At 42.1% G+C, this 27998-nt stretch overlaps 1 protein-coding gene across 1 annotated transcript; it reads right to left on the reverse strand.

Moving 5' to 3' along the window:
- Positions 1-9: 9 nt before the first annotated feature.
- LOC117546544 (desmoglein-2-like) lies at positions 10-27982 on the reverse strand. Its single transcript, XM_034216757.1, has 15 exons — positions 27886-27982; positions 22886-23011; positions 21201-21356; positions 20340-20478; positions 17165-17334; positions 15856-15990; positions 6667-6852; positions 6379-6517; positions 5876-6224; positions 4810-4952; positions 4285-4506; positions 3866-4105; positions 3092-3219; positions 2536-2853; positions 10-2420 (listed from the first exon to the last, which is right to left on the reverse strand). Exons 1-15 carry the CDS (start codon positions 27940-27942, stop codon positions 1200-1202), a joined length of 3729 nt encoding a protein of 1242 aa, XP_034072648.1. The 5' UTR covers positions 27943-27982; the 3' UTR covers positions 10-1199.
- Between the last annotated feature and the right edge of the window lie 16 nt (positions 27983-27998).

Raw genomic sequence — 27998 nt, forward strand, 5'->3', positions numbered from 1 at the left:
TACATGAACTTTAGTTTCCTCTCACAAGTGCGAACAGGTAGTTTTATTTAAAGTTTCACAAGTTATAACACCACACATCAATAATAATGAACTGCGTTTTTGCTCAGATATATATTATATCTGCTCCGTCTAGGTTTTCCCCACTACTAGTTAGTATCGGGGTTTCTTCAGTTTTCTGCAAGAGATGCTGAGTTCAAGAGGCACTGCTAGGTCTGCTGATACTAGATCAGGATCAGTGATCCGTCTTGCCATACTACTAATTAGCGTTGGCCAGTTGGTTCAGTCTTTTGCAAGAAGAACTGAGTTCAAGAGGAACTGATTTCCAATGTTCTTCAGTCTCCTTATATCCTCTTCTTTCACGTGGTTTGTCACATCCTGTGCGTGCAAGGTGCGTTAGAGGTGTCCTTCTTTGTTGCTTTGTGGTTAAATGTTCACTTCCCGCAAGGAAGTGCATAACAGATGTTCATCTCCTCGAAAGAGGAAGTGCATAACAGATGTTCATCTCCTCGAAAGAGGAAGTGCGTACTTTGCTACATAGGTCTTTACCCATGTAAGGATTTCTGTTATACATCCTGTTTATATTGCTAAAGCGTTAAACTATACGATACATGACTATGGCATACAGAGTTTTAACACAGTTTTTAACATATTTAAGTTTTATATAATAAAATACATTGTTCCATTTTCTTCCTTTCTTCAACAACTTTTACTTCTGTGATATCTTGTATTTGATCGTCTACAATGTTGATGTGTTCTAAAGTAGATGTGGATCCCTCTCCTTGAGGAATTGTTGATATCTCTATACTCTCTCTGCCTGTATTAACTAAATCAATGACATCTGATCCAGGTTGGCACACTTCTGTGGGCGACATTTGATTGACCAGAGTTATATTTTCCTCCAAAAAACCTTTAGCAGGAACATGATTTTCCTGCTGTTCTGATTCCACTGAGTTTTGTTGTGGGACATCGGATTCTGTGGTTTGACTTACCATATCTGTACATTTGTTTGTTGGAGCTGTTTCTGATGTTTGTGTAGGACATTCTTGGATACCCAATTTGTCTTCAAATGCAGTTTGGACCATCCTATCAGGATCCTCATCATCAAGTGTTGTCTCGAGAGGCATCGATATGTAGGGGACATCACGCTTTCCCTCAACCATTTCATAATTCATGTTCTGAACTGGATCCTTCAACTGATTTTATATCAACACCTCTTCGTTTGATGGATGGGTTTCAGCTGAAATGATGGTATTTACAACTGTTGCAGTCTTGTCTTCCTTTGGTGAATTAATTCCTGAGGCTTTTAGAATACCACTGGTATCTGCTGTTTGCTGCAACTGCGTAGTTTCTTGGTACTGGTTTGTACTGACCTGCCTAATGCCAACTTGAGTCACCCCAGGTTGCCACAGTCCAACCTGTCTGACCTCTGGTTTCACTGTCATCACATGTGCCATTCCCATTCCTGATTTCCCAACATCAATTCCAAAAGCTGTTCCCGGCACTAACCCCATCACTCCTGGCTGCCCAACCCCTCTTTTACCAGGATTTGCACCTCTGGGCAAATTGCCCTGAGACGAGCATGGGTCAACCTCACCTGCATCATCTGGTCTACTCTTATCTTGAACTAACATGTATTCACCATCGGGATTTGGCCTTATCATTTTCCAACCCTTTGCAGGGCCTGAGCCTGTAGACACACCTGGACTACCAGGTAGAAAGAAGGTGGGGCTAACTGGACTGGCAGGGCTTTTTGGGCCCTCAATGCCCTGAATCACTAGCCCAGGAGGAGAGCCTTGGGGCCCACTGACTACATACAAGCCTTGACAATTAGCTCCATGGGACCCCTCTGCTAGCATAACCGTGTTCTGTAGCTGTGGTTGAACTACATAGTGCATGGGCTGTAGTACAGGGTTGGTGGCGTAATAAACTGGCTGTATGAAAACTGTACGAGCTTGATGGGACAGAGTGGCAGAATGATGAGCTTGATGGGGCAGAGTGTTGGAATGACTGATGTTAGTAACCTTAGAGTTAGGAAGTGTCATGGATTGATGGGCAGTGCTTCCAGTATTGACGGATGATTTGGAGATGTTAGTAGATGACATGACTGTCTCTTTCTTGACATCAGTATGATCTGTTTCAATGCTTCGCTCAACTTTGGGCATAACAACAGGTTCAACCTTATTTACTGTGGTTTGGACAGCACCTACTATTTTGTGTGTCAGGGAAGGTGTGGGTGTTGGTTTAGGAGGGGAGCAGATATCAGACAGAGTCTTGAACTTTGGCCCAAGGTCATCGAGGAATTGCAGGTCGTTGTTAGTTTCCAGGGGGCTGCAGTAGTCCACAGATCCAGCAGAGGATCCCTGGCCCTCAAAACGATACTCCAAAGAACAGTCCTTCGCAGGCAAAGCACACATCGCTTTCTGTTTAGGGTAAAGGAATAGCACAGACACTGGTGTCATTAATTTCGGAACATTTCTTTAAAGGTGAAATTCTGTAAAAGAAAAAAAACAGCTGAATGCAAGGCTAACAACGTACCTGTGAGTAGTAATCATTCAGGAAAGCGTCAGGTAAGGCTATATGCTCATAGAGAGCTGTTGTGTGAGCTCTCGTGTGTTGTAGTGTGTTTATGCTGATCGTTGCGCTGCCATAACCATAGCCAAAATCCCTGTGAGAGTTGTTGTCGACCTCCATCCAACTTTGCCTGGTGTCCCGAAACCTTTCCAAAAATTCATCATGGATTGTCTGGTTATTTTTTATAGTATTTGTAATAGTGCCTTTGGAATTTGATCCTTGTGCTGTCCCAAATGTCTTTTGGGGAGCCAAGGATAGAGTTATACTATGGAGTGGAACTTCCTGAAAAAAGAACAGGAGAATGACAATGTTATCTCAGAAACACATATAGGTTTAGCAATATTAGACGGGGTTAAACCTTCCTGTTCGTCCCCTTTCACCAACATTGCCTCTTGATCTCTATACAGACGTTCATTTTCAATAATATTAGGATATTGTCTGATTCTCTGTATTGATAAACTAAAAATAAGTATATGTATACTTTTCTTCCCAATAAAAAACAACAACATTGCAAGCCAACCTTATCCTCGCCTCTGCCTTCAGTGTGGTAAGACATGAGTTGCTCTTTGGTCTCCCATGGCATGTCAAGAAAACTGTCTGAAAAAAGTTCTGCTCCACACTGACAGAACAGCACGAGAAGAGGAATAACTGCAGAGAGAAGCATTCAGTTCAATGTTAAGCCAAGTTCAGTTGAGCTCAAGAGTATTTAATATTAGCAATGTTATTCATATAAGAGTGTTAAGAATACATCTAAAAACAGAGAGTTGGGAATTGGGAGTAACTTTCATATCATTTTTTAAGCCATACTTATTTGGGGCACTTATTCAATTATCAATCAATCAATGTTTATTTATATAGCCCAATATCACAAATATTACATTTGTCTCAGTGGACTAATTATGTTATTCAGTCCAATACATCACCCCACCACTGATGAATGTATGCCCCCTTGTATATAAATCACACTGTCAGTACGTGTTTCTTGTAATTCAATGCATAATGGTTTGATTTTCATGAAATACATTCAGGGCCGGACTGGGACAATAAGTCAGGCCGGGAATTAAACCCGGCCAAGCCACTACCAGTTTTTTCTGTGCCATTTTGCTGGATTTATTTGTGAATATTTACAGCGGTGCTGCCCATAGTGATAGCACTATAGTTTAAATCTACTAGCCAATAATAAACATATGGAGATGGATTACTATTTAAAAAATTTTGCAAATGTATTTTATCGACCCATCCGTAATAATCCCTAATAAGGTGTACTGTAGGCATTTGTTAAAGATCAACTTACACAGCAATAAGCACATTGCCAATAGCAGGAGGCTGATAGCTGGGGCAGAGAGCTCGGTTGAAGTAGTTTCTAATTTGGCTGCCTTTATCTTGCAGTCTTTTGTCTCCACACAGGTACACACGTCCACGGTAAAAATTTCATTGGATGGGCAAGATAGACCTTGAGCATCCAACACCTCCACCTGAACCTCATATAAGCCAGGCCAGAGTGGATCATGAGAGTGAAGCGCGGCACTCGTCTCTGTTGACAACAAAGGAAAAAGCACTGTTAAGATCATTATTACTTTAGCTTGTAACCTCAGTAATATTACAGTTTAGTGATACTAAAAGAATATAACCACACAAATCACAAATAACGCTAAAAGATAGAAAATCGTTTGTATCAGTTTTTTTCTTCTGCCTCCAACCACTTTTTCTTACTATTGACGACTTCTACGTCCCAGCTCCCTCGTGTCCCATCAGGTATGACTCTGAATGTGAATGGAGCTCCGTTGGGATCAATATCCTCATCAAATGCAGTAACATAGACAGTTGTGTCATCAGTGCACTGGGTGCTGTGGGTGGTGGTCAGAGTGGGACAGTGGTCGTTGGAGTCAAGGACTTGAATGGCTATTGTTCCTGTGGCGGTCTTTGATGGCCTGTCTGAGGATGACAACCGTTTAATAAATCCAACAGCACAAAGACTGGAGTGCATAACAGCATATTATAATATAAAATAAGAAGTACTTTATTGATCCCAAATTGGGAAATGTTTGCGTTTGTACATTGGAGAAAACCTTAACGTCCTAGTATAATTCCATATTTATATTAATAGTGTCTGCAATATTTTTTATGGAGGTCTGTTGTGTTGAGTTATTGAGAGTCCTTCAGTACAGAAAGACAGCGCCTATTCAAACAGAAATGAATCAAGAAGCCAACACGATTATGAAGTAAATAGGGGATTACCATCTGTGATCGCCAGAATCTTGGCAATGTAGGTACCATTCACCACAAAAGGTGACTCTCTGTCTGGTACCCTGTTGAGTTTAATCTCAGCTGTTTTTTCATCGATGGTAAACCAGTTTTCTGGATCAAGGGCTTTGGCATAACTAGGAACAAATAAGTAGGAAAAAAACCAAAAACATTAACATAAGTAATATACAGTAAACCAAAGAAGGAGAAGAAGAATTTGGTTAAAGTAATACTTTCAACATTTGGGGAAAAACACGTAATTACTTTATTGATGAGAATTATCACCTTCCGGCGCAGACTGAAAACTCATCTCTTTCGACTCCACTTCGAGCGATAGAACTATTAACAAAGCACTTATATACTAATAAAGGGCTGGCTTATCTAAAGCCAGTTGAGTAGCACTTGAAATGTTTTTGCTCTATGAAACCTGATGTACTTTATGATTCTGTTTTCTTCAAGGTTGTATTTTGTTGGTCGAATGCACTTATTGTGAGTCGCTTTGGATAAAAGCGTCAGCTAAATGTAATGTAATGAATTATGTGTTTAAGTATGAAGCTAAAGCCAGGAGACAACTAGCTAAACTAAGGACATAGGGAAGTCAACTGGTCAAGTCAAATAGAACCTCTGAGATGGTAGAAATGGCAGAGGAAAGGGATATTCACTTCAACAATTTGTCTTGATGGAACAAATGATATCTAGCTACAGAAAAACTGAAGTTTCTTTTCTTGTCGCATTCGCGTGTTTAATGTTTCAGAAAGCTGCAGAACATAAGAATTGCAAGGTGCTGCAAATGTTAACACGTTTTTATGCAAGTCTTTGTTCCGAACGAAGCATTGATGTGGTCATCTCCTTACTTATCATATAACGCCACCATTAGTTTGATAGACATCGTTTTGAGTGGTATGGTTTGAAAACTATTGGGTCATCATCACCAAGTCAAAATGTTAATTGGGTGATTGTAAAGCAAATAACTCAAATGTTAGCATGCTAAATTGCTAAACTAAGATGGTGAACATGGTAAATTAGTGGTTAAAGTAATGTTTCCTGCAGCATGACTTACTTGACATCTTCAGCTGGTAGCCCTGTGTCTGGATCGATAGCAGCAAACACTGTGATCACTCCATCTTCGGGTGCTTCATTTGGATCTTCTGATACAGGAACATTCTTGGTGGTTGGAATGAATGCTGGATCCTCTGGAACGTTTTTCACTGCTATCTTAATGGAATAGCTCTTTGGCTCAGGCTTTGTTTCTGGTTTGACACCTGGCTTAATACCGACACCCACTCCAAGCCCAAGCCCAACCCCAACATCTGGCTTAAGTCCAGGTCCAGCCCCGCCTCCACCTCCACCTCCACCTTCACCTTCACCTCCACCTTCACCTTCACCTTCACCTTCACCTCCACCTTCACCTTCACCTTCACCTTCACCTTCACCTTCACCTTCACCTTCACCTCCACCTCCACCTCCACCGCCGCCTCCACCTCCACCTCCACCTCCACCTCCACCTCCACCTCCGCCTCCACCTCCACCGTCGCCGCCGCCTCCGCCTCCACCCTCCACCACCCGCTCCAGTAGCCATAGGATTACCCTCTCCAATCTGGACCTCCACATCCATTAATACAGCACCACCCTTCACAAAAGGAGCTACGTTTGTAATGATCAGGCCAAGCTCAAGATTCTGGACATCTTCAAAATCCACAGCCTGTTTGGACCGGATTGTAGAGGAAAAAGCAATTGAGTGAAAGGACAAGAACAGATACGATGCAGCAAGCAAATGTTAGGGCACCACTCAACACTTGTTACAGTAAGTGTGATAAATAAAGTACAATGGTGTTAAAGTCACATAAATACCTTCATCAGCTTCAAGACGCCCTCATTGGTTTCCTTGTCCGTCTCAATTGAAAACAAGTTATCCTCATTTCCTTTGGTGATTTTGAAGACAGTCAGCCAGTTGTCTGAGTGTCGAAGGTCTTCATCAATAGCTTTGATTCTCATCACAATCACATCGGCAACATTTTCCTCCACTTCCCCATCGTACTGCAAACAGAAAATATGATTCGAAAAATTAGATCAACAGTATGTGTCAAAGTCTTACTGTCAGCTATACTGTTTACAGAACTGGTGTTTTTTGCTTGATGTTTCCAGTTATCATCAAAGCATCTACTCTTCAGAGGTAAAAGGCAACCGATAGGGTTTGGGGAAAGAGGCCAGTTCACGATCGCTCTCCACATATATGATGAGACGCATGTTACCATGTGTCTCATCATAGTTGCAGAGGCCAGTGGCTATGTTTTACATCGCTATACTTTTGTCTTTTTGTCTTCATTTGAGGAGCACGAATGAACAATGAAAGAGATACATTCATCAACATAAACAAAGGAGGTGTGGGGACTGAATTAAGTGCAGTGGACTTGACAGCACTAGACTAGACTTTGTACTAAACAGCACCGAGGAGTATCAGATATCTGTTGCATAAAAACTGAACGCTGCTGCTTCTCATAATGTGACCACTAGTGTGCCCTTAAGTAGAGTAAGGCGCTTAGCCCTTAGTTACTCCATGGAGAATGTCCCTGCAATTGGTAATTGTTAGGGGTGTAACGGTATCCGTATTCGTCCCGTCACAGTTCGGACGTCACGGTTCGGACGTCACGGTTCGGACGTCACGGTTCGGCACATGCAGTCACACGACGAATACGCCTTTTTTTACGAGTGTGAAAAAGGTCTGTCATTCAGGGCAGTATCCATTACACTATTTATAATCCAGGGGGCGGTATTGCGCCTAAAAGCTGTTTGCCAGCCGCCCTTAAACAACAAATGAAGAAGAAGAAGAAGAAACACAACAAAACAAACAAAATACAAGAAGAAGAAAAGTTAGTTTGGTGATTTCAGATAACACACAGGAGCTAGAACCACCTGCTTCTTTTAAATCAGCTGTGTGGGAACATTTCGGGTTCCCTGTGGACTACAATAACGGCCCGTCCACACAGCGGCGTGCGTTGAAGCTTCCAACGCTTCTGCCCATTCACTTTGAATGGGGTGACGTCACTTTTAGCCGAACTGCATTTTGGGAAGCGACGTGGAGCGTTGCTGGCGTAGCTGGCGTCAAAAGTTGAGCAATGTTCAACTTTTGACGCCTCGACGGAGGCGTCAGCCAATGAAATCCCGTTTATTCAAATCTGCCAGTACAATCGCTAGCCAATCAAACCGCGTGTATGCTGGGAGAGACTACGCAGGTCATTTCCTCATATTCAAAAAAATGGAGGGAAAATTCATTATAGCGGTAGTGAATCACCCGGTGCTGTATGATCAGTCTCTGTTCATCTACCGGGATACAAACCAGAGGAGCGAGGCATGGAGGGAGGTGGCAGAGACAGTGGATGAAACTGGTAGGTTTTCGCCTGTTTGGGGATTTTATATCCAGTTTACTTCGTTTTAACTTTGCTATTGCTTTGTATGTCGGGGGCGGGAGATTCATGTGATTGGTTGTTGGTCGTGTTGCTCGCAAAAAATCCCCAAGCTTCAGATACGCCCACCTCCGTCAACGCACGCTGCTGTGTGGACGCTCCGTAACGATGGAGTGCGAGTGGTGGATCGGACGAGGACGGTGTGTCTGCGTTGTTAGACAGCGGTGCGGTATGCTCATGGGAACACATGCCAAACATGCTAAATCATATCAGAAGGCATCACCCAGATTTGCCAATCACCGGAGCCCGGGAAAAGACAACAGCAGTTCAACAGCTGATCCCAGCTGTTTTTAAGAAGCCAAGAGACATGAGAGCCGAGAGACCAAAATAAATAACGGAAGCTATTGGCATATGTTTTTCAACGACTTTGCGCTCTTGAAACACTTTCTTATTATTTATGATGTAAGATTTTCAAGACATTATTTTTAGTTTTACAGCTTGATGAACCTTTTTGTTCAGCCATTATAGATACTATGGCCATCTGAGTGTGGTTTGTTTTTAACTGTGTAATGCAGTTAATTATTCAAAATGTTAGAGTTCCTTATTTTTAAACTGAAACTTGCTACTGTTCAAACATAAATAACAACAAACCTGGAATTATGCATTTGGGACTTTTTTTTTGCTTTTCCTTGTTGTACCGAACCCGTACCGAACCCGTACCGAACCGTGACTTCTGTGAACCGTTACACCCCTAGTAATTGTAAGTCGCTTTGGATAAAAGCATCAGCTAAATGAAATGTAATGTGGCAGATGTTAAGATTCAGTGCTGAGATAAGAAAAGTAATTGAATCCTTGATTGACCCTTGGGTCACTAGCCTTCTTGATGTTACTTTTAAAGCACAGTTAAAATGTCACATTAGCTTGTAGATGTTAAAGAATAAAGGCCCCAGGAGCCTTGAGGAAATGTACATATTACACATTCAGTATTTACTAGGGACATGGAGAAAGGTACCGAACTCTTTCATGGACATTTTACATCTCTTCCAGACGGCGGAGTTGATAGAACCAGAGTTATTTGTAACCACTGCAAAGTAGGATTTTCTGATCACTGAGGGTGACTTCTATTACAAACTAGATACAATGTTAATGCCCTTGCAGTGGCAAATAGCTTTGGTTTGATATTTGATTTGTTTACACTAATTAATGTTGAAGTTGAGATTTACAAGAAATGTTTTAACTGCTGCTGTGTAAAGGGAATTACAAAGAATTACTAACGAAGCACTTTTATACTAATAAAGGACTGGCTTATCTAAAGCCAGTTGAGTAGCACTTGAAATTTTTGGCTCTATGAAACCTGATGTACTTTATGATTCTGTTTTCTTCAAGGTTGTGTCTTCTTGGTCGAATGTACTTATTGTAAGTCGCTTTGGATAAAAGCATCAGCTAAATGCAATGTAATGTAATAATGGGAATACTACTGTTAAAAAGTACCTTATTTGTTTGAAGTGTTTGCAGACCAAATGTTATTGCACTTTTAATATAGCAGTATTTTTAAAATAAAAGTTTGCAATACACAACTTTTGTTTTGCACATAACAATGTGATTAATCGCAGAAAATCATGCGATTAAATTGTTTTATTGTTGCTCAGCACTAATAACTGATTAAAATCAGTTCAGTACTGTGCCAGAAAGTCCCACCCCTAAACCACTGATCATACCTGTAACCTGTCAATCAAAATAGTATTTTTGAACATTAAATTGAATATTCATTAATGTAACTAGTTTTTATCTGCTGCTTCATACTCTTAAGGCCCGGACCCACCACTCTGACAACAAAGACGGACACAGACGGACCACGGCTGTTGCGTCGCCTCGCGTCTCTGCGTCTCGGCCATGTGTCTTACTGGAACACACCGACGGCCAAGAAGCACGTACGAACTGCGCATGTGTGAGTGGCAATAACTCTCCTTACCAGCAGGTGGCGGTAGTGTGTATTCGTCATTCAAAAGAGGCAACAACCGGAAGACAGACTGCGTGATATAAACAAACTACAAATAGGTGTGTGTCTCTACAGCGAGAAGCTCATGGGCTTTCCCGAACCTGTGTCGAGAGCTGGAGTTAAATGAAATCTCAGATTTGACTCAACATGTTGAATCGGCGGGTTTTCGGCCGAAAAGGCGTCGGCACGGCGGAAAAGACCCGACGGTGCGGGACACACCAATCTGAGTAACACCCTAATCCCACCAGGAGCGTCAGCGCTGCGTTGCGGCTGCGGCGTTTTTAGCGATCGCGGCCACTCTAGTCAATGGGTGCTATTCCACCAGACCCGCTGTGCCGCGCTGCGCCGCGGCTCGAACGTCCCAGAAGCTCCTCGCCGCAAGGAATTTCTAAAATATAGGATGAATCCTATTTTTTACGCGGCGCAGGCAGGAAGTGGAACGTTCATCCAACAACTGCGAGGCTGCACACACGACGCTCCGCTTCCGCAACGTTTTGAAACGCGCCTGGTGGGTTATGACGCAGGAGGAGGTCGCAGTGCGGCGCAGCCGCAGTGCAGACGCTTCCGGTGGGATCAGGGGGTAAGGCGTGTCGACGCTCATCGTCGGCCTGACGCCCACCGACGCCGATAATCGGCCTGGTGTGTCCGTGCCTTAACCCTTCAGCCGTCTAAGAGTAGCAGTGGCATCACACTTTAATGTGCTCTATGAAAACATGGCTGCACCTTATGCACAGACCTGTACCAGGATATATCTGACTAGCACTTTTCCATTGATGGCTTCCGGACTGTTTGGACCAACAAGGATTGCACCAAGAGCTTCACCATGCGCCTTAGTCTTCAGATTCAACGGAGTTCAATTATCAATTGAAAAATCAACATTATAATCTGGACCTGCAAAAAAGACTAAAAGGATCCCAAATTGTCTGAAAATGAATGTTGTCAATGCTTAGTTAAATCGTTAAAGTAAAGGTAACGTGTCACACGACAGACACCATCTCTCTTTTCATTCACCTCTTCCCTTTGTTCTCTCTCCCTCTTAATTATCTGCCTCTCACACCTCACTTGCTATATAACTTTTTCTGCAATAGGCGTTGTGTCGCAGTTTTAAAAATGACAGGAATAATTAAAGAAAAGTTTCCATTTTAAAGCTCTGATGCACTTTGAGACAAACATTAAGTGGTTAGCTTAAGACCATCTTGTTCCGTAAACATTTGGTGTGCCTGACTGATAGTCATTGCCCAGCTTAAAGCACTCACCTTCAGAGCTTAAACGATGCAAGCTCTGTGGTTTTCAGAATCCAGTGCGGCTGCTGTAAACAGTCGAGAGAGACACCCTCCCCAAGCTGACCAACAATATAGCCAAAAATAAAAGTCAGGACCTCTCTAAGGCTTGCTGGTTGTTGTGTGTATACTCCTGCCAATAGGGGGCGCAGTGTAACCACAGTAACATACAATGTTAAGAGAATAAGTGTATGACCGGGAGTTGATGCTGTGGTGGTTAAGCAAGAGTAACAGTAAAGAAACTAATGAAGCTCAGCGCAAGTTCAACCAGGAAGACCGTCTTTACTCTTCATGTATTTCTATCTCCATGTTTCTACTCTCTCTCCTCCCAATAAGTGACCGGGGGCGTCACTCTTCAGCTTAACCAATCACTTCGCTCTATTCCCAAGAGCCTATCATAACGCTCCGTCTAATCTTTTTAAATCTGCGCTTTCCCCTCTGACAGCTGTCATTCCAGGTGACTCGAGACAACCCTCCTCCCCCCCTTTTCTCCTCCCGTCCCGCTGAATCCAGGGTCAAGCTAAGCCACTCCTCTTCAGACCGACCCAACTATCCATTCACCACCACCAGTGTCTAGACCCCAGGGGGGTTTCATCGGATCGGCTCTACCCTCCCGAATGATACTTCCTGCACAACGGGGCCTAATCGCCAAAATTACCATTGCATTCATTTGTTCATCTGTGCAATAAATATGTATTTTTATTACATCAAAAACCGTCTCTCCTGATTGAAGCACCCATATCCTCTGCCCCGTGCTTTATTAATGTTCTCTTCCTACTAATACACAACACTGGTGTCTGGCTGAGGGTTTACGGAGCACTCTGTTCCATATGCAGTGCATTTTGTGGGATCAGAGCCCACATTTTAGACTTGTTTTTTATAGGAGGTAATACATCAAGTATGCTCACTGTCTTATAGACTCCTACACCAGTGGCGGCGCTAGGAGGTGGCTACTTGGGCTCAAGCCCCGGATGTTTTCTGAAAAGCCCCGGATGTGTCACTTAAAAAAAAAAAATAATTAATTACATTTTTTTGAAAACGTCTCAGGAGTAATGTGCAGTACCGGAGTCCACCAGAGAGGCAGCCACTGTGGGACATTAGCCTGCGTACTGCGTAGCCTGCCCTGAAGAAGAAGTGATCCTTCCTAGTGCCTGACGAGTTTTAAGCTAATAGCCTATACCAGGGGTGCCCAACCTTTTTTGAACCGAGAGCTACTTTTAAAGTTGCCAGTCTGCCGAGATCTACCAGTCCAAATAGAGAGGCGTAGCCATTACTGACAGCCTACTACCAGGTAAATACACACTTCTACTTGTATAAAACTGACCTTTGTACGATGAATACTTCATAAAATACTGCAGATCCTTTATCTTACCTCTGTCTAATCTACACACATACAAGTATTTAACTGAAGCTACACAACAGTGTTGTTGATACAGAGTTGGAGTTTATTCACACGTCACTACAGTGGGTAATGTATTCAAGAAACATTGAACAGTGCTGCCACATATGACACAGGGAAAAAAGAAAAGACTCTGAACCCTTTCTTTGCCATTATATAAAAATAGTGTTGCTACAAAAGTATAAATTAGGCTTACTAATAAGACAACTCAGATCTGAAGCTACACAGGAATCTGCTGCCAAAGTGCAATAAAAAAGACAACATTAATAGAATCAAACCCTTTTTTTGTTGCATTTTAGTAGAATATAAAAATAAATGCCTTTAAAATAGGATGCAAGCAACACTAGTTTCTTAACCTGAATTGATAATAGACTATAATCAATTTAAACAGAACAGATCTTAATGTTTGCATTCTTATACCATTTTGTACAAAAGTTATAATGAATAAATTCAAACAAACTAAAACGTACAGCTGATTAATAACGCTATCTAACTTGAGTTTTTATCAAAAACCTGTTGAAATGCTACTGTTATTTTTAGTGTCACCAAAAAGCGCGTCAGCAGCCTCCAGGAATGCTTCTTTCACAACTTCGCCGTCTTTGAAAGACTTCATGTGTTTCTCAAGAACGTGACTGACACGATAAGATGCTCTGGTAGCAGCCTTGCTCTTGTTGTTGGGCCTGGTGAAAATGGACTGCTGTGCATTTAGCTGTCCTTTCAGGCCCCTCCCCTTTTGGAGCGTAGGGCAGAATTAGGAGGGAATTCCGTCTCGTAGCGTTTGTGCACTGTTTTGAAATGCCGCTCCTAAATTACCCTTCTTCGATAAAGCCACGCTCGCATTGCAGATGAGACAGATGGACTTTGAATTGGAATAGATACAAAAATAATCATCCTCCCACTCGGAGTGAAAATTATATATGTTTTGCTTCTGCCATAATTGCGGTCTTGTGTGTGTGAGGAAGGTCACTCCTGTTGCCCACGGACAACGTCAGCGAAATAGTGCCCACTGCCCACCAGCCACGCCCCGACACATGGGGTCACGCCGGCCAATCACAAAGCTTTGATGCGTTCAAGTGCATTATTCTGGCACAGGAAGATTATGTTACAGAACATTAACGATACAACAGAATGTTGTTGTTCTATTTTTAGACACATCTCACGATCGACTGGGAATCTCCTCGCGATCGACCGGTCGATCGCGATCGACTGGTTGGGCACCCCTGGCCTATAAAGTTATGGATATTAGAAAGTTATTGTCATCGAAGCAGCCGCCACAAGCAGCAGCAGCAGTATCAGCAGCTGACAACAATGTCATCACCAGCAGTGAAGAAATGGATGATGTTTCAGGTTTGTGAATCTAATGGTGATATCTGCACTCTGGCTGACTGAGTAAGAAGTGAAAAAGAGTGATGTAACGTTAATGTTATAGCTAGTAAACATGGAGTAACCACACTAAGTATACCCTTATATGTTAGTATGTATACAGAACATGACTAAAAATTATCCTAAGATGTAACGTTAACCCTTCATACCTCAGTCTACTTTTAAGACACTAAAATAACGTATTCCATTTTTTATTTTGTTTTCGCGCGTGGAATTATACCGGCTCTCGTTTCAGTACATAACAACAGAACTGACAGGCAACCCTCTGAATCAGACTCCGATTGGCTGTGACTGCATCCACTCAGTGTCCGATTCAGAAACGTGACTCTTACACTCTTTACGTCACAAACAAAGATAGTGGATGAGAATAGATCTATAAAACGATAAGCAATGCGCCAGAATCAAGGTGAGACTATCCGCATCCTTTAAAACTCTACGCACATTCGTTACACCTTAATAAGTAAACGACTATTTGAGTGAGTTAAGGCATTAGTTTGCTTCATTAAAGGGTGTTAATGAGTGTTCTCCAGTGCCTTTTGTCCGCTTTAAGGTGTTATTAAGGTAGGGTTCATGTTGCTCTCAAAGTGCACCAGATTGATGCTTTCAACTTCAATATTTAAAAGAAAATCTTCCCGGGGGAGCATGCCCCCCGAGAGGAGACGACGACCCCCTTAAAGGATGTTCGGTCCACCCCCCACTTATAAAAAATAGCACTGTACCCCTGCACCCCCCCCAACCCAACGACTCCTGGGCTAAGCCCCGGATCTCCTACAATCCTAAATCCGCCTCTGTCCTACACAATCAAACTTATTTTTGAAACAAGTAGAATCACCTCTTGCAGAAAGACTGCAGGTTTGCATTCCTCACTTTCCAACCAATTGCTTTCCAACCAAAGTCCATTAAAGTCTACCTTGCATCCAACACTGAAATAAGGTAACATACTTATTTTGAGCAGAGATGGAAGACGTATAGATCTTGTACTTGAGTAAAAGTAGAAGTACCAGAGTGTAGGAAAACTTTGTTACAAGTAAAAGTCCTGTAATCAAAATGTTACTCAAGGAAAAGTACAAAACTATTAGCATCAAAATATACTTAAAGTAAAAGTAGTCGTTGTGCAGATTGGTCCATTTCAGAATAATATATATGATATGTTTCATAATGATTGATCATGAAAGTGTTCTCAAAGCTGGTGAAGGTGCAGCTAGTTTGAAGTACTTTGTATACTGCAGGGTAGCTGGTGGATTTACTCCAGGTGGAACTAAAGTCTGATTCAACACTTGATTATATTTCACATCATTCATCCACATCTGTAAAGTAACTAAAGGGATTAAATACATGGAGTGGAGGAAAAGTACAAAGTTGCATACAATGTAAATACTCAAGTATCTCCAAATTGTACTTAAGTACAGTACTTGAGTAAATGCACTTTGAGCAAAACAAATCAAAACATCCAAAAGTCGTTCTGTTGCATTCTTCTTTTTGTATACATGTACAGCAAGGTGCCTGAGAACGTAAGGAATGATGTAATGGAATGTGTGTGTGTGTGTGTGTGTGTGTATGTGTGTGTGTGTGTACCTCAGATTTTTCCAGGGTGGGGATGTTGTCATTGATGTCCAGGACTTTGACCTCCACTGTTCCTGTCCCTACTAGGCCGCCGGACCCCCCTCCCATATCAGTCCCCTCTACGACCAGTTTGTAGAAGTCGATAGTCTGTTGGAGGGAAAACAGGCACATTCTTCTGATATCTGATGACATGTGATCATACTGTGCAGGGTGAGTCAGACCTTCAGGGCAAAACAGTGCTGCTAACACTAGGGCGCCGGAAGCGGGGGGGCCATTGGGTGTAGGGCGTGGTTTGGGATTGGGCCATACACACGCACTTTTTTGGCCCCCCCCACTTCTAAAATGAATCCGGCGCGCCTGCTGCTGTATATTGTTCCTTGATTGAATTTCAAAGGACATACTTTTCCAACTAAAGTATTTTCATCCCGCCTTAATTCAAATTATGTAAAAACCCTGGGATCCTGAAACTATCAAAACACAGTCTACTTGCTAAAATGCCTTCTAGACATCTGCAGCTAAAAGATTAGTAGTCATCACATAGGTTCTCTGTCCCAGTCCATCACTCAGCACTGCAAAAGTCTTGATATTCGACCAAAACCTCACCCTTGACAAGCTCAGACTATTTCTTACTCCATAAACGTTTGAAACAGTTGTTCCAGCCAAATTACCAGTCCATTTGATTACTCTCTCCTCCCTGGCATACATTTAAAAATATTTCAGCTTAATCAAAACTCTGCTTTTGAATTGAACTCAGGTTGGAAAAAACGACCACATCACACAAATCCTGGCTTCCTTTCAGAAGCCCTGAGAGGCATAGCTGGAGTTATTTATCAGACCTCTTATTGCCCTATGTCCACTCCCACAACCTGAGATCCTGACGTCGTTGCTGGTTGTTCCAAGGTACAGATTGAAACGCAAAGGATATAGAGCCTTAGCTGTAAGGGCTCCTGGCTTTGGAGCAACCTGCCTGAGGAGATTAGGGCTGCACACTCTTTTATGGTAAATGGACTGTATTTATATTTCACTTCATCCAGTTTTTACGACCCCTCTAAGCGCTTTAAATTCTTCAAGTCATCTTTCACCCATTTATTCATACAGAGTAGTAAGAAAACATTCACACAACATTGGCTTTGCCGTTGGGAGCGACTTGGGTAAAGTATCTTGGGATAGGATACATCGATATGGTGAGTGCAAGGGCTGGGATCAAACCCACAACCTTCCAATTGAAGGAAGGCCACACCACCTCGCAGCCACTCTGTATTAAGCATTATTCTTTTGAAAGGTGCTGCAACACATGTGAGATGTGTTGGATATGCCTCACCTCTCTGTCCAGGTTTTCCTCTTTGACGTACAGTTGGCCCGTCTTTCTGTCCAGAGTGAACATGTGACTGGTGCCTGCGGGCTCCTGACTCACGATCCTGTAGCTGATCTCACTGTTAATTGTTCCAGGTTGGTCCTTATCTTTCCCCTTGATCTGCATAACAACGCTTCCTGCAGCAAACAGCACAAACCATAACATTTCAGAGAATCTGTTCACAGCTAGTATTCACATACAGTGTTTGCCTTTGTTTAACTTTTGAGTTAATTAAAGATTAAATATTATAATATGATAGTTTAGACAAAACGCTTAAGAAAAAGAAACCGCTGCACAATGAAAACGGGGAACCTAAAAAGTGATGCACACAGCGAGGACCAGAGCGCGGGTGTTTCTCAATTGCGAGGATGCTGGCTTGGTAGTCGCGTACTTCCAAGTCACTTCCTTCAGAAACGAAGCAAGTATGCTTCCAAGCCACGGCTCCGGAAAAACGAAGAAGAATGGAACAGGCTAACAAGTGTGCCACTCTCTCTAACGGTTTCAAACTGTACCGAAAATAAATACCTCACGATGTCTATCTAATTATGAACTTGCTTTACTTTCACGGAACACATTTTTGGTGATAACAAACAAATGTAACAAATATTATACCATATATATATATATATATATAACATAATATAATATTTACCAACACATGTTCTACGCCACTACATAGTTTTATTACATTACATTACATTACATTGCATTTAGCTGACGCTTTTATCCAAAGCGACTTACAATAAGTACATTCGACCAGGAAGACACAACCTTGAAGAAAACAGAATCATATAAGTACATCAGGTTTCATAGAGCCAAACATTTCAAGTGCTACTCTGGCTTTAGGTAAGCCAGTCCTTTATTAGTATAAAAGTGCTTCGTTAATAGTTCTATCGCTCGAAGTGGAGTCGAAAGAGATGAGTTTTCAGTTTGCGCCGGAAGATGTGCAAGCTATCTGCCGTCCTGATGTCAATGGGGAGCTCATTCCACCATCTTGGAGCCAGGACAGTAAACCCACGTGTTTTCGCCGATGGGAACTTGGGTCCCCCTCGCAGCGAGGGCGCAACGAGTCGTTTGGCTGATGCAGAGCGGAGTGCACGTGCTGGGGTGTACGGTTTAACCATGTCCTGGATGTAGGAAGGGCCAGATCAATTCGCAGCATGGTAAGCAAGTACCAGTGTCTTGAAGTGGATTCTAGCAGTTACCGGAAGCCAGTGAAGGGAGCGGAGGAGCGGAGTGGTGTGGGAGAATTTAGGAAGGTTGAAGACCAGACGAGCCGCTGCATTCTGGATGAGCTGCAGAGGTCGGATGGCACATGCAGGTACACCAGCCAGGAGGAAGTTGCAGTAGTCTATACTTACATTTAAATGTGTGCTGCGTCGGTTCAGCCATTCTCCGCAAGGGTTTTTGAAATTGGTCCGTGCGCAAAGCATTGTGGGGATTTTAAGGACGCGAAGTCTTCCCATGTGCAGCCTCGAAATTTCCCCCAAACCAAGGACGCGGCCGCCTCGGTGGAATTCCAAGTATGCTGGAGATTGGAACAGTCCTTCGGCGGCACTCGATGACGTAGCATCCTTGAAATATTGGCTTGGAAACCAGTTTCCTCGAGATTAAGAAACGGCCCGCTTGTTGGCGTTTGGGGATTATAAAGTTGTCTAACTGCAGGGCCGTGGGAAGTAGGGGTGCTGAGGGTGCTGCAGCACCCCCTGGTGGAGGACCATCAATCTGCACTTCCACGAAATTAAATACAAATATAATACACAAAAAACGAATTTTCGTTAACTTTAGTCTAAGTTATCTCAGTAGGTTTGTTTGTTTTTATTTATAGAAGGACCATGCATACACAAATTAATCTCAGCAAAGAGAAGAGATGCAATATGCCAGATTATAGCTAATAGCTGATTTCCATCTGTGGTCCTCAGATCAGTTTTAAACGGTTTGGTCACAATTTATGTAAACAAATATTTCCAAGGCACACCTTTATGATTATTAGGATAAATAAAAACAGGTTTGAAATCATTCCAACGTGTACTATAGGACAGTAAACCACAACTATCGTTTACAACTGGAGAGATTACAAAATATGCATAAATAAATGTTAACTGATAAAATAAGATATAAATGAACCACAAAAATAAAATAAGTTAGCCTACATTTATTTGTTATTGGCTATGGTAGGTTATTGGAAATGTTCACATACTTATTTGATTAATAGATTGAAGCATTTTACTTTGAAATGTTAAAACAAATCTTCTCGGGGGGCACCCCCGGACCCCCCTAGAGGATGTGAAGTCCACCCCCCAATTAAAACATGTTCATACAATACTAAATACATTTTAAGCCTTTTTATGTAAGCTGTCCACCATGTCAATACGTTTCTCTTTTTCTAGTGTATTGGTCTTTTGTAGAGGTTTTTCATTGCCAGCTAAAATCTTGCCGGGCAGCAAATTGGTCAGAACCAGCCCTGGTGTCATCCCCACAGCACCCCCCATTTGAAACATGTTCCCACGGCTGTGTCTAACTGCCACTGTTGGCAGAGTAAGCCTGTTTCATAATTGTGTGCTTTGTCAGTATATTTATAATATATGGCTAGGTTAGCTACGTTAGCTAGTTTACAGCAGATCTGCAATATTATCGGAACGAATCATGCCTTTACATCACATGTTAAAATATGCAGATAAAATTAACATTTTATGGCAGAATTTATAATCCCCGATCATCAACAAGCGCTTTCGACCCCAGCCGCGTGCATCACTTTTTAGTTTCCCCGTTTCCGTTGAGTTTTGTGGAATTTTTAAAGCTGAAGTGTCTTCAACATAATGTAAGGCCATTGTAACGCGTTGGCCCCTGTTGGTTACTGTAGGTATGGGCTATTAGGAAAAATAAGTACTTTTAGCACTTTTAGTGTATTTATAATGTCATCTTTTTTTATTTAAATTAAGTTTTAAATAAAGGACTTTTATTGTTTTTAATGTTGCTTTACTGATTGAACTCAAACGTAAAGTATGTGAGTACTTTGACCAACTCTGATGTGGACTGTGTTTTGGTCACATTTGATTGACAGCAGAAATACACAGTAAGATATTCTGAGTTCTGACTGTTTCCATCATTCTCTCACAGCAGCTGATATGTGTTCAACTACCTGGTTTGCTTTCCTCTGCGATGTTGCCCATCTGCAGCTCAAAATAAGGAGGGTTGTCATTCTGGTCCAGAACCGTGAATGCCAGTGGGACATCATCCTCTGCTTTCGTCCCGTCTTTGAACCTTGCCACCCCTGTTAGCTGCATGCGTTACATGAAGAAACACTTTACTATTGATCTTTGAAGATAGAATACAGACACCCAAACCTCAAGTCAATGTTGCTTCACTAGATTTCTTCCGGAGCATTTTTTTTTGTTTGTTCAGAAGAAAGAAAATGAACTTTCATCCATTGCCTGACTGTGGATGTCACAGCTGTCACATCTGCACTTTCTTATCGCTGCTGTTTTGTGTGTGTGCCAAGCCTCTTAAAATACATACCTATTAAACTAAGCATAATTCGTCCCTATGGCGCTTGGTTGTCACAAATGCGTTTCTTAAGGTCTGGGAATTTAAGCCAGGTAACTTCCTTGTTTAAACTTTACATACAGGTTAACTCGTTAACATTACAAATCTGCTTGCACAAAACTCTGACAATCCTCTGAAATATTTGGGCGTTACTAGTGCCTTCTTTATTTGTATTCTCTTTGCTGCTATAACGGTTTTTAATCACCATTTTAATCCCTGCTTACATGTATTAGTTGTTATTTTTAAATGCATTGAGAAGCCTACCAAATCTCATCTATAGTATCTCAAGTATAATGACAATCAATCTCTTGATCTGAAACAAAAGTCCAAAACAATATATGCACAAGGGTAGGCTAGTGACATTCAGTAAAGCTCTGTGGCTGAAGGAACGTGAGCTTTATTCTCCCTCCAGTCTTCATCAGGTTGCAGGACAGTAGAACTTTAAAGAAAGACTTACATTGTAGAATTGGCATTTCTCCCGGTCCAGTAATTCAGTGATGCGGACAAACCCAGTGTTTCGGTCCACTACAAAGAGATTGAAGGGTTCCTTGTCAGCTCCTTCTCCAGTGAGAAAATAGTCCACCGACTCACCTAAGTCTTTATCAGAGTGTATCTGACAACAAAACACAGACAGAGGAATCATGGACTCGCTATTCAGGTGTTCCTCTCCTGTAGTGTGTTATTTAGGTTTTTGTGAATGTGAATGGTCTGCAAAGGCTACAATCCCGGAGTTCCTGAGTTTCTCTGCCCCAAATTTCCCCATCTGCCTGCCATTAAAAAAAGAAAGACCTTTTGTCATGTCACAGTATAGAGGAACACCTTCACATTTGCATAATAGGGCTTCTTTAACAATGTTATGACAATTGCTATTTAAATGTTCAATTCAAACGCTTGTGTTGGCTATTGTTGAACCAATAGCACCTTTGAAGGAGACGCCAACCCAAGCTTTCAAACCAGAGTTCTATTAAGAATCTTTCAATATTGTATTCAGGACGATAACATCCATATCCTGTGTAATGTAACTACAGTAATACAAAGTGAGTTGATTGAAACTGTGACTAAACCTCAAAGTTCAGTCCTCTATTAGTGTTGCAGGACATTCAACCTAAGCCACTTTGGTTTTGGACAGTTAACAAATTAATGACTTAAGGCTGATCATTAAAGTTGTTTTAATTAATATTTAAAAATGCTGTTGCTCACTGGCTCTGAATACACATACAGCCAAACCATGGGTCACAGGAGGGGTGGGATGTTGATCAGTATTGGCTTAGGATGGGCGTCATTACGCGTCTCAACCAATGAGAGCATTTGGGGCGGGCCTAAGACGGCTGCAGCGCTCACATGACCGAAACAGAAGAAAAGTGGCAGGACAGAAACATGGACATTTGACATCTCTTCCAGACGGCGGAGTTATTTGTAAACACTGCAAAGTTTAATTTTCTTCTCACTGGACTCTGAGGGTAACTTGTCTCTCTTTAACTAGATAACTTGTTAAGTGGCACATAGCTTTGGTTTTATATTTGATTTGATTACGTTAATTAATGTTGATGTTGAGATTTACAAGAAATGTTTTAAACTGCTACTGTGTTTACATACTGCTGTTAAAAAGCATATTAAGTGTTTGCAAACCAAATGTTATTGCACTTTTGTTATAGCAGTGCTTTTAAAATAACTTTTGAATACATTATTGAATTTTGCGCATTAATCGAAGAAAAGCATGCGATTAATCACGGTTAAAAATGGTAATCGTTGCCAAGCGCTAATTTATAGCAATACATATTTATCACTCTGCACAAATAAAAGTGAATAACAGGTTTGCTTGAGGTACATATTTGTACTCATAAATCACCAATGCAGGCGTGGCTTCTTACATACACTCGTTACCGGTATACTATGTTCCATACCCTATTTCTTATCAGTGTTTTCTTGGGAACGTTCTGTTAAAACGTCTCTTTAGCCTGAACTGCAGCCCAGGGCCAAATCACCCAATAGCAGCTGAGGACTGAAACCAGTTTAAACAGGTTGGCTCACTGCAGGCAAAGTGCTGACAGAAACAAGTGTTTTTATTTAGTTTTTTAACATTGAAGCTCATCCAGTCTACACATTATAATGACTGTGTGTGAAATAATATTTGGATCAAACCTTGGCAATGAATTCCTTGTGTCGGTAGTCAGTGTTTTCCATGAGCTTGGCAGGAGGAATGATCCACTCCCTCTTCTTCCTCCTCAGGGTCTTTTGCCTTCTCGGTCCTGACTCGGCACTGAGCACCTGAAAGGAAACCACACATAACAATTCCATTTGTTTCATTTTTGGACAATTATACAAATGAAATAACATTATCAAACTCTTCACACAGTCAGCAGCAGCAAGGTGTGAAACAAGGGCAATATGATTATATATGACTTTAGTTACGAGTGATCCTTCCTTCCTCAGAATTAAGACGAGCTCCAAATATAAAATATATTTCAACGCTATAGCACCAACTACATTTAAGAAGCTTGAATTTAAACATGAACCACTGTTGGGAGCTAATTATTAAGAATAAAGGTGATGTGAGGGGCTTTAAAGACGACAGCACGGATCAATACAGTTGATCAGCCATGTGACCGTGTGGGAAAAGGAAACCAGGAACAGCATAAGCTATGATTCTGGTTTTGAGGCAGTGGCTCCTGTGTTCAGTTCACTTTCTATACGTCGCACTGGAAAAAATCCTCAGTGAACACACAATTATTTCTATAGCTATGCTGAAAATACACACCTGTTCACCTCCCTAAGACCAAATGATATCAACCCTATCGGTAAACTGGTTCAATGCACATTAAGCAAATACAAACATATGCTGTAATTCAGAGAAAGGTTAACACAATGAGAGACACAGAGACGAGTAACCAAGAGTCCGTGGCCCCAAACTAAAACTCTCTAGATCCAGATCGGAACTTTGAATCAACACAACATTAATGCCACATTTATACCAGCTTAGAAATTGTATTTGCTTCAGTTCAACCAATTCTCTCTGAAAGAGAGAGCAGACCCGGCGCCAGAACAAATCTAAAGGGAGGGCATATGATTTTCATGGGAGGGCACACAACACCGTCACGTGCTGCGGGCCTGCGGCACAATATATATCAAGCAGCAAGGCCAACAGCATTGCGCAAAGACGCACACTTATCACAAATACACACACAAATAAAGGGCAACATAGAAACCACGTTTGAAACATTGCGTGCGTGGCAGCACAGACACTGGTAAACAGGCCCGGACTGGCCATCGGGAGGACCGGGAGGTTTCCCGATGGCCATTTTTTAAATGTATTGTGAACGCAACGCTGCGCAAATGTGGGTCTGACTCTGCCTCACAGAGGGTGACTGGCTGTCTTCATGATGTGGCCTGCCGACATGGCCACTTTCATACAGATCATACACTAATGCCCTCGATTGGTCTCGTGTCATTCAAGCTCGGGAGGGTGTGTGTGTGTGGCGCGAGCAAGCGAGAGAGAAAGCGCATGCACTGGTTACGTGTATTGTTGTTGTTAGCATCCGGTGCTAGCTAGCGGCGCTAACGGAATGAGCTGTCAACAAGGTGGAGGAGAGTCCTCTGCTGTCAGACTGAGAGGCTGATAACTACAGCTCAGGTGAGGTAAAGGACTTTAGAGTGTTTAGATAGTTAACTTAGTCTAAGTTCACTGTGGGTCTCAAACGGTTTGGTCACCATTTATGTAAACACATATTTCCATTTGAAGGGGGAGTGATTAGTAAAATATAGATGAATAATAAAAAAAAAAAAAGTTAACTAGGTGAAAAAAGGCAAGATAAACTTTAAAAACTTGTTGAGAGCTAAAACTAGTCTTTGCTGCTGCCTCAAAGAGGAGCAGGGGGGAGAGGAGGGAGAGGAGGGAGAGGAGGGAGAGGAGGGAGAGGAGGGAGACGGTGAGGCTGGTTCAGGAGCACAGACACACTATGCCATGCTAACTATAAATGAACCAAAAACAAATAAATAAACAAGTTTCAATGTTTTTCCATATTGGATATGGTATGTTATTGGTTATGGCCATGTTCTTATGATTATTTAAATGTATACAGTTCTGTTTCATATGGGTGTAGTAGTCTCTTTATTTCCCCCTCAAAGTGCACCAGATTGATGCATTTAAGTCCAACATTTAAAAAAAAAAATCTTCCGCATGCCCCCGGACCCCCCTATAGGATTTGAGGTCCACCTCCACTTCAAATATGTTCACATGGATAGGTTCCTAAATAGATTTGCACTTTTAAAAAAAAATAGTAACCCATGTCCATATGTTTATTCTGGGGTAGTTTTAAAGTTTATGGCTATCACTACGGGCAGCAACGCTGTAAATATTGACAAATAAATCCAGGAAAATTACACAAAATAAAACTGGTAGTGGCCTGGTTGGGTGTATAATTCCCGGCCTGACTTATTGTCCCAGTCCGGCCCTGCTGGTAAATCACCAGCAAGGCACACTGGTTAAGGATGGCAGCTTCCTCATCGCTGCACTCGGAGAGAAATAGTAGAGACGGAGACGATGAGCTGCTGTTAGCTCTATTGTGGCATTGTGCATGTCGTGAGAGGTGTGTGTTGCTGTGTGGGGAATGCTGTCCATTATTTTGGCCAACTCTGCATCTTTGTTGTACTGCATACTCAAACAGCGACAGGAAGAGCCCACTGCCTGACTCGGACATGCTGTGGAGTGAATCGTGGTCACCTCTGAGAGGGAGTTGGTTGACAGCTAAAAAAGCTACAATATCAACGACAGCTGACACGTAATAATGGCTCCGTGCAGCTGATCTGCACCAAAGTACTAATTTCCTTATGTGTTTCCTCGCGTATCTCTCTCTCCACAAACTCTCACATGAAATGTGTTATTTTGTTGCGGCATGTCTTAGCAGTCCTTTATCAGTCTGTAATGCGTGTTTCCAGTCGCCAAAACCTTTGACAGTAAAAGCCGCATCAGATGAAGACGTATTCACTTTAAACTGTCTACAGGGGAAACAAAAGGCTGCATCTGCTTAACGAATATTCAAGCCATGGTCTGTTGTGTACCATGCAGCGGCTAAAGTGCGTTTCTTTCCTGAAAACAATCTCCCTGATAACGATCCAGTTTCACCTGCTTGGGTTTATTAACCCCAAGATCATCTGGGGCTGTTGGTCTTTGAGCGGTTGCTGGCCCAATAATACCTGTTGATGTGCTGCGAGGTAGCGTCTAGTGGAGACACCGGCACGGAGGAGGAGGAGGATGCTGGCGGGTGTGGTGCAGGGTGTGGCAACGCAGGTGGTGACGGTAGGGGCACAAGGAGCTGTGCCTCGGAGGACAGCGTTGGTGGCGGCCGCCTTGATGAGTCAAGGCTTGGGCTCGCTAACTCAACCCCGGGGTTTGCCGAGGCAAGGCGTACTGCTGCAACGGCAGGTGCAGGGTCGCCAGCAGCACCACCGGCTGCAGCTCTTTCATCGCTATTTCGTTTTAATAAATCCTTAGACCTTTTGAGCCAATTTCTGATGTCCATTTTGTAATTCAAACATAAATGGGAGTCTACAGAATGCACAATAAACAAATCCAGAATAGGCGGCAGAGTGTGACGCTGTGATTGGTCTAAATGTGGACGAATCACAAATCACAACAGACATGAATTTATTTGACGTAGCCTGCGATTTTTTTGTTTTAGTTACTATCTGACATCACATACATCGTAGCATAAAAGTTCACAGTTTATTTATAACAAAAAAAATTAAAAAATATATTTTTTAATTTTTATAAATAATAAAAATCGTGTTTATTTGGGGAGGGCAAGAATGTCAAATGGGAGGGCCTGGCCCTCCCTGGCCCTCCCACGGCGCCGGGCATGAGAGAGAGTGAGATAATTATAGCTGTCTTTGTTACTAGCAGGCTGGTTGAGTGGAATGTTCATACATTTTTTTACTCAAGAAAAAAAGCAATAAATCATTTAGAGATTGTGCAGCGGCATGTCCAGAGCGAGGCCACAAAGAACACCAGATTTCAAGCTATTTTAAGTTGTGTTCAAAAGCTCCAATGGACTCCCTTTACCTAAGCATCCTCTTATTCTTAATCAAATATATATAATTCTTTCTTCCATCTTTTACGGTGCTGAGCCCTTCCATGTATGTTCATGTGTTTGTTTTATGTAGCGCCCTGTAGATAAATACAGTGTGTGTTTTTGGTTGTGAGTGTTTGTGTGGGTTATTGGAGCTCTCATGTCAAACGTTTTTCCTGACAAACATACAAATCAACTTCTGAGTTAGTGTGTCAAAAAACAGCCATGCCAACATGAAGAACAAGTGACGTCATGTTACAAGACAAAGTGACAAAGACATCCATCCAAGTTAGAATGAATTCAACTTTAAACAAAACATGCACATGAAGGTAATACTGATGATACTGACGAACAGTGCTTTCATTCAAATGGTATTCAAAGCGTAACACGACTGAAGCAGTGGACCAATTAGATGCGGGTAAACAGAGACGAAGACAGTGTCCAAGATTTCAACATTATAAGGCAGGGGTGTCCAAACTACGGCCATTGGTCCATTTCGAATTGGCCCGCAGCAAATTCTAAAAGTATAATGAATTATGGCCCACACCTGAAACTTCTGCTTCTCTTATATTGTACTTCTTAAATATTTACATTTAAAAAAATATATTACACATTATTCATTGTAGCCCGATATTCAAATAAATTCAGTAAATTAAAGTTGACAACAAATCTTAGTTGATGAAAAAGCCCAATAATTTATTTGTATAATACATATTTCCCCTTAACACCGCACCCCTCCCCCGCATTCCAGGACCAGGAAGGTGAAATGAAACGCATCCTTATCATAAACCCCCCCCCCCACTACATTTGGTTGATTTTGCCAACTTATAACTAAACTTATCAGGCATTATAGCTCTAGTGAGGGGCCCAGCCCTTCGTATGTTTTTCTATATGTGGCCCTCAGTGAATAAAGTTTGGACACCCTTGGTATAGGGTCATAGCGCAAACCGCTGCAAATAATTGCAAACTAGACCACTTCAAAAATAAACCCTGTCCTGCAATGACAGGTTGCATTCTGCCCTGCAGCATGCCCCAGTGTGTCCATGTCAAAGTCACTTGAGTAGATTGAATACTCACCAAAGCCAGCACTAACAGGAGCAGCAGGCCCACTTCTGAGAAGGAGAGGCGAGCCATGACTGCAGCCAAGTTGAGCCGGCAGCAGCTGTCCTTTTTGTTCACGGGAATCCCAC

This window comes from Gymnodraco acuticeps, unplaced genomic scaffold (assembly GCF_902827175.1).
Source record: "Gymnodraco acuticeps unplaced genomic scaffold, fGymAcu1.1, whole genome shotgun sequence".
Taxonomy (NCBI): Eukaryota; Metazoa; Chordata; class Actinopteri; order Perciformes; family Bathydraconidae; genus Gymnodraco; species Gymnodraco acuticeps.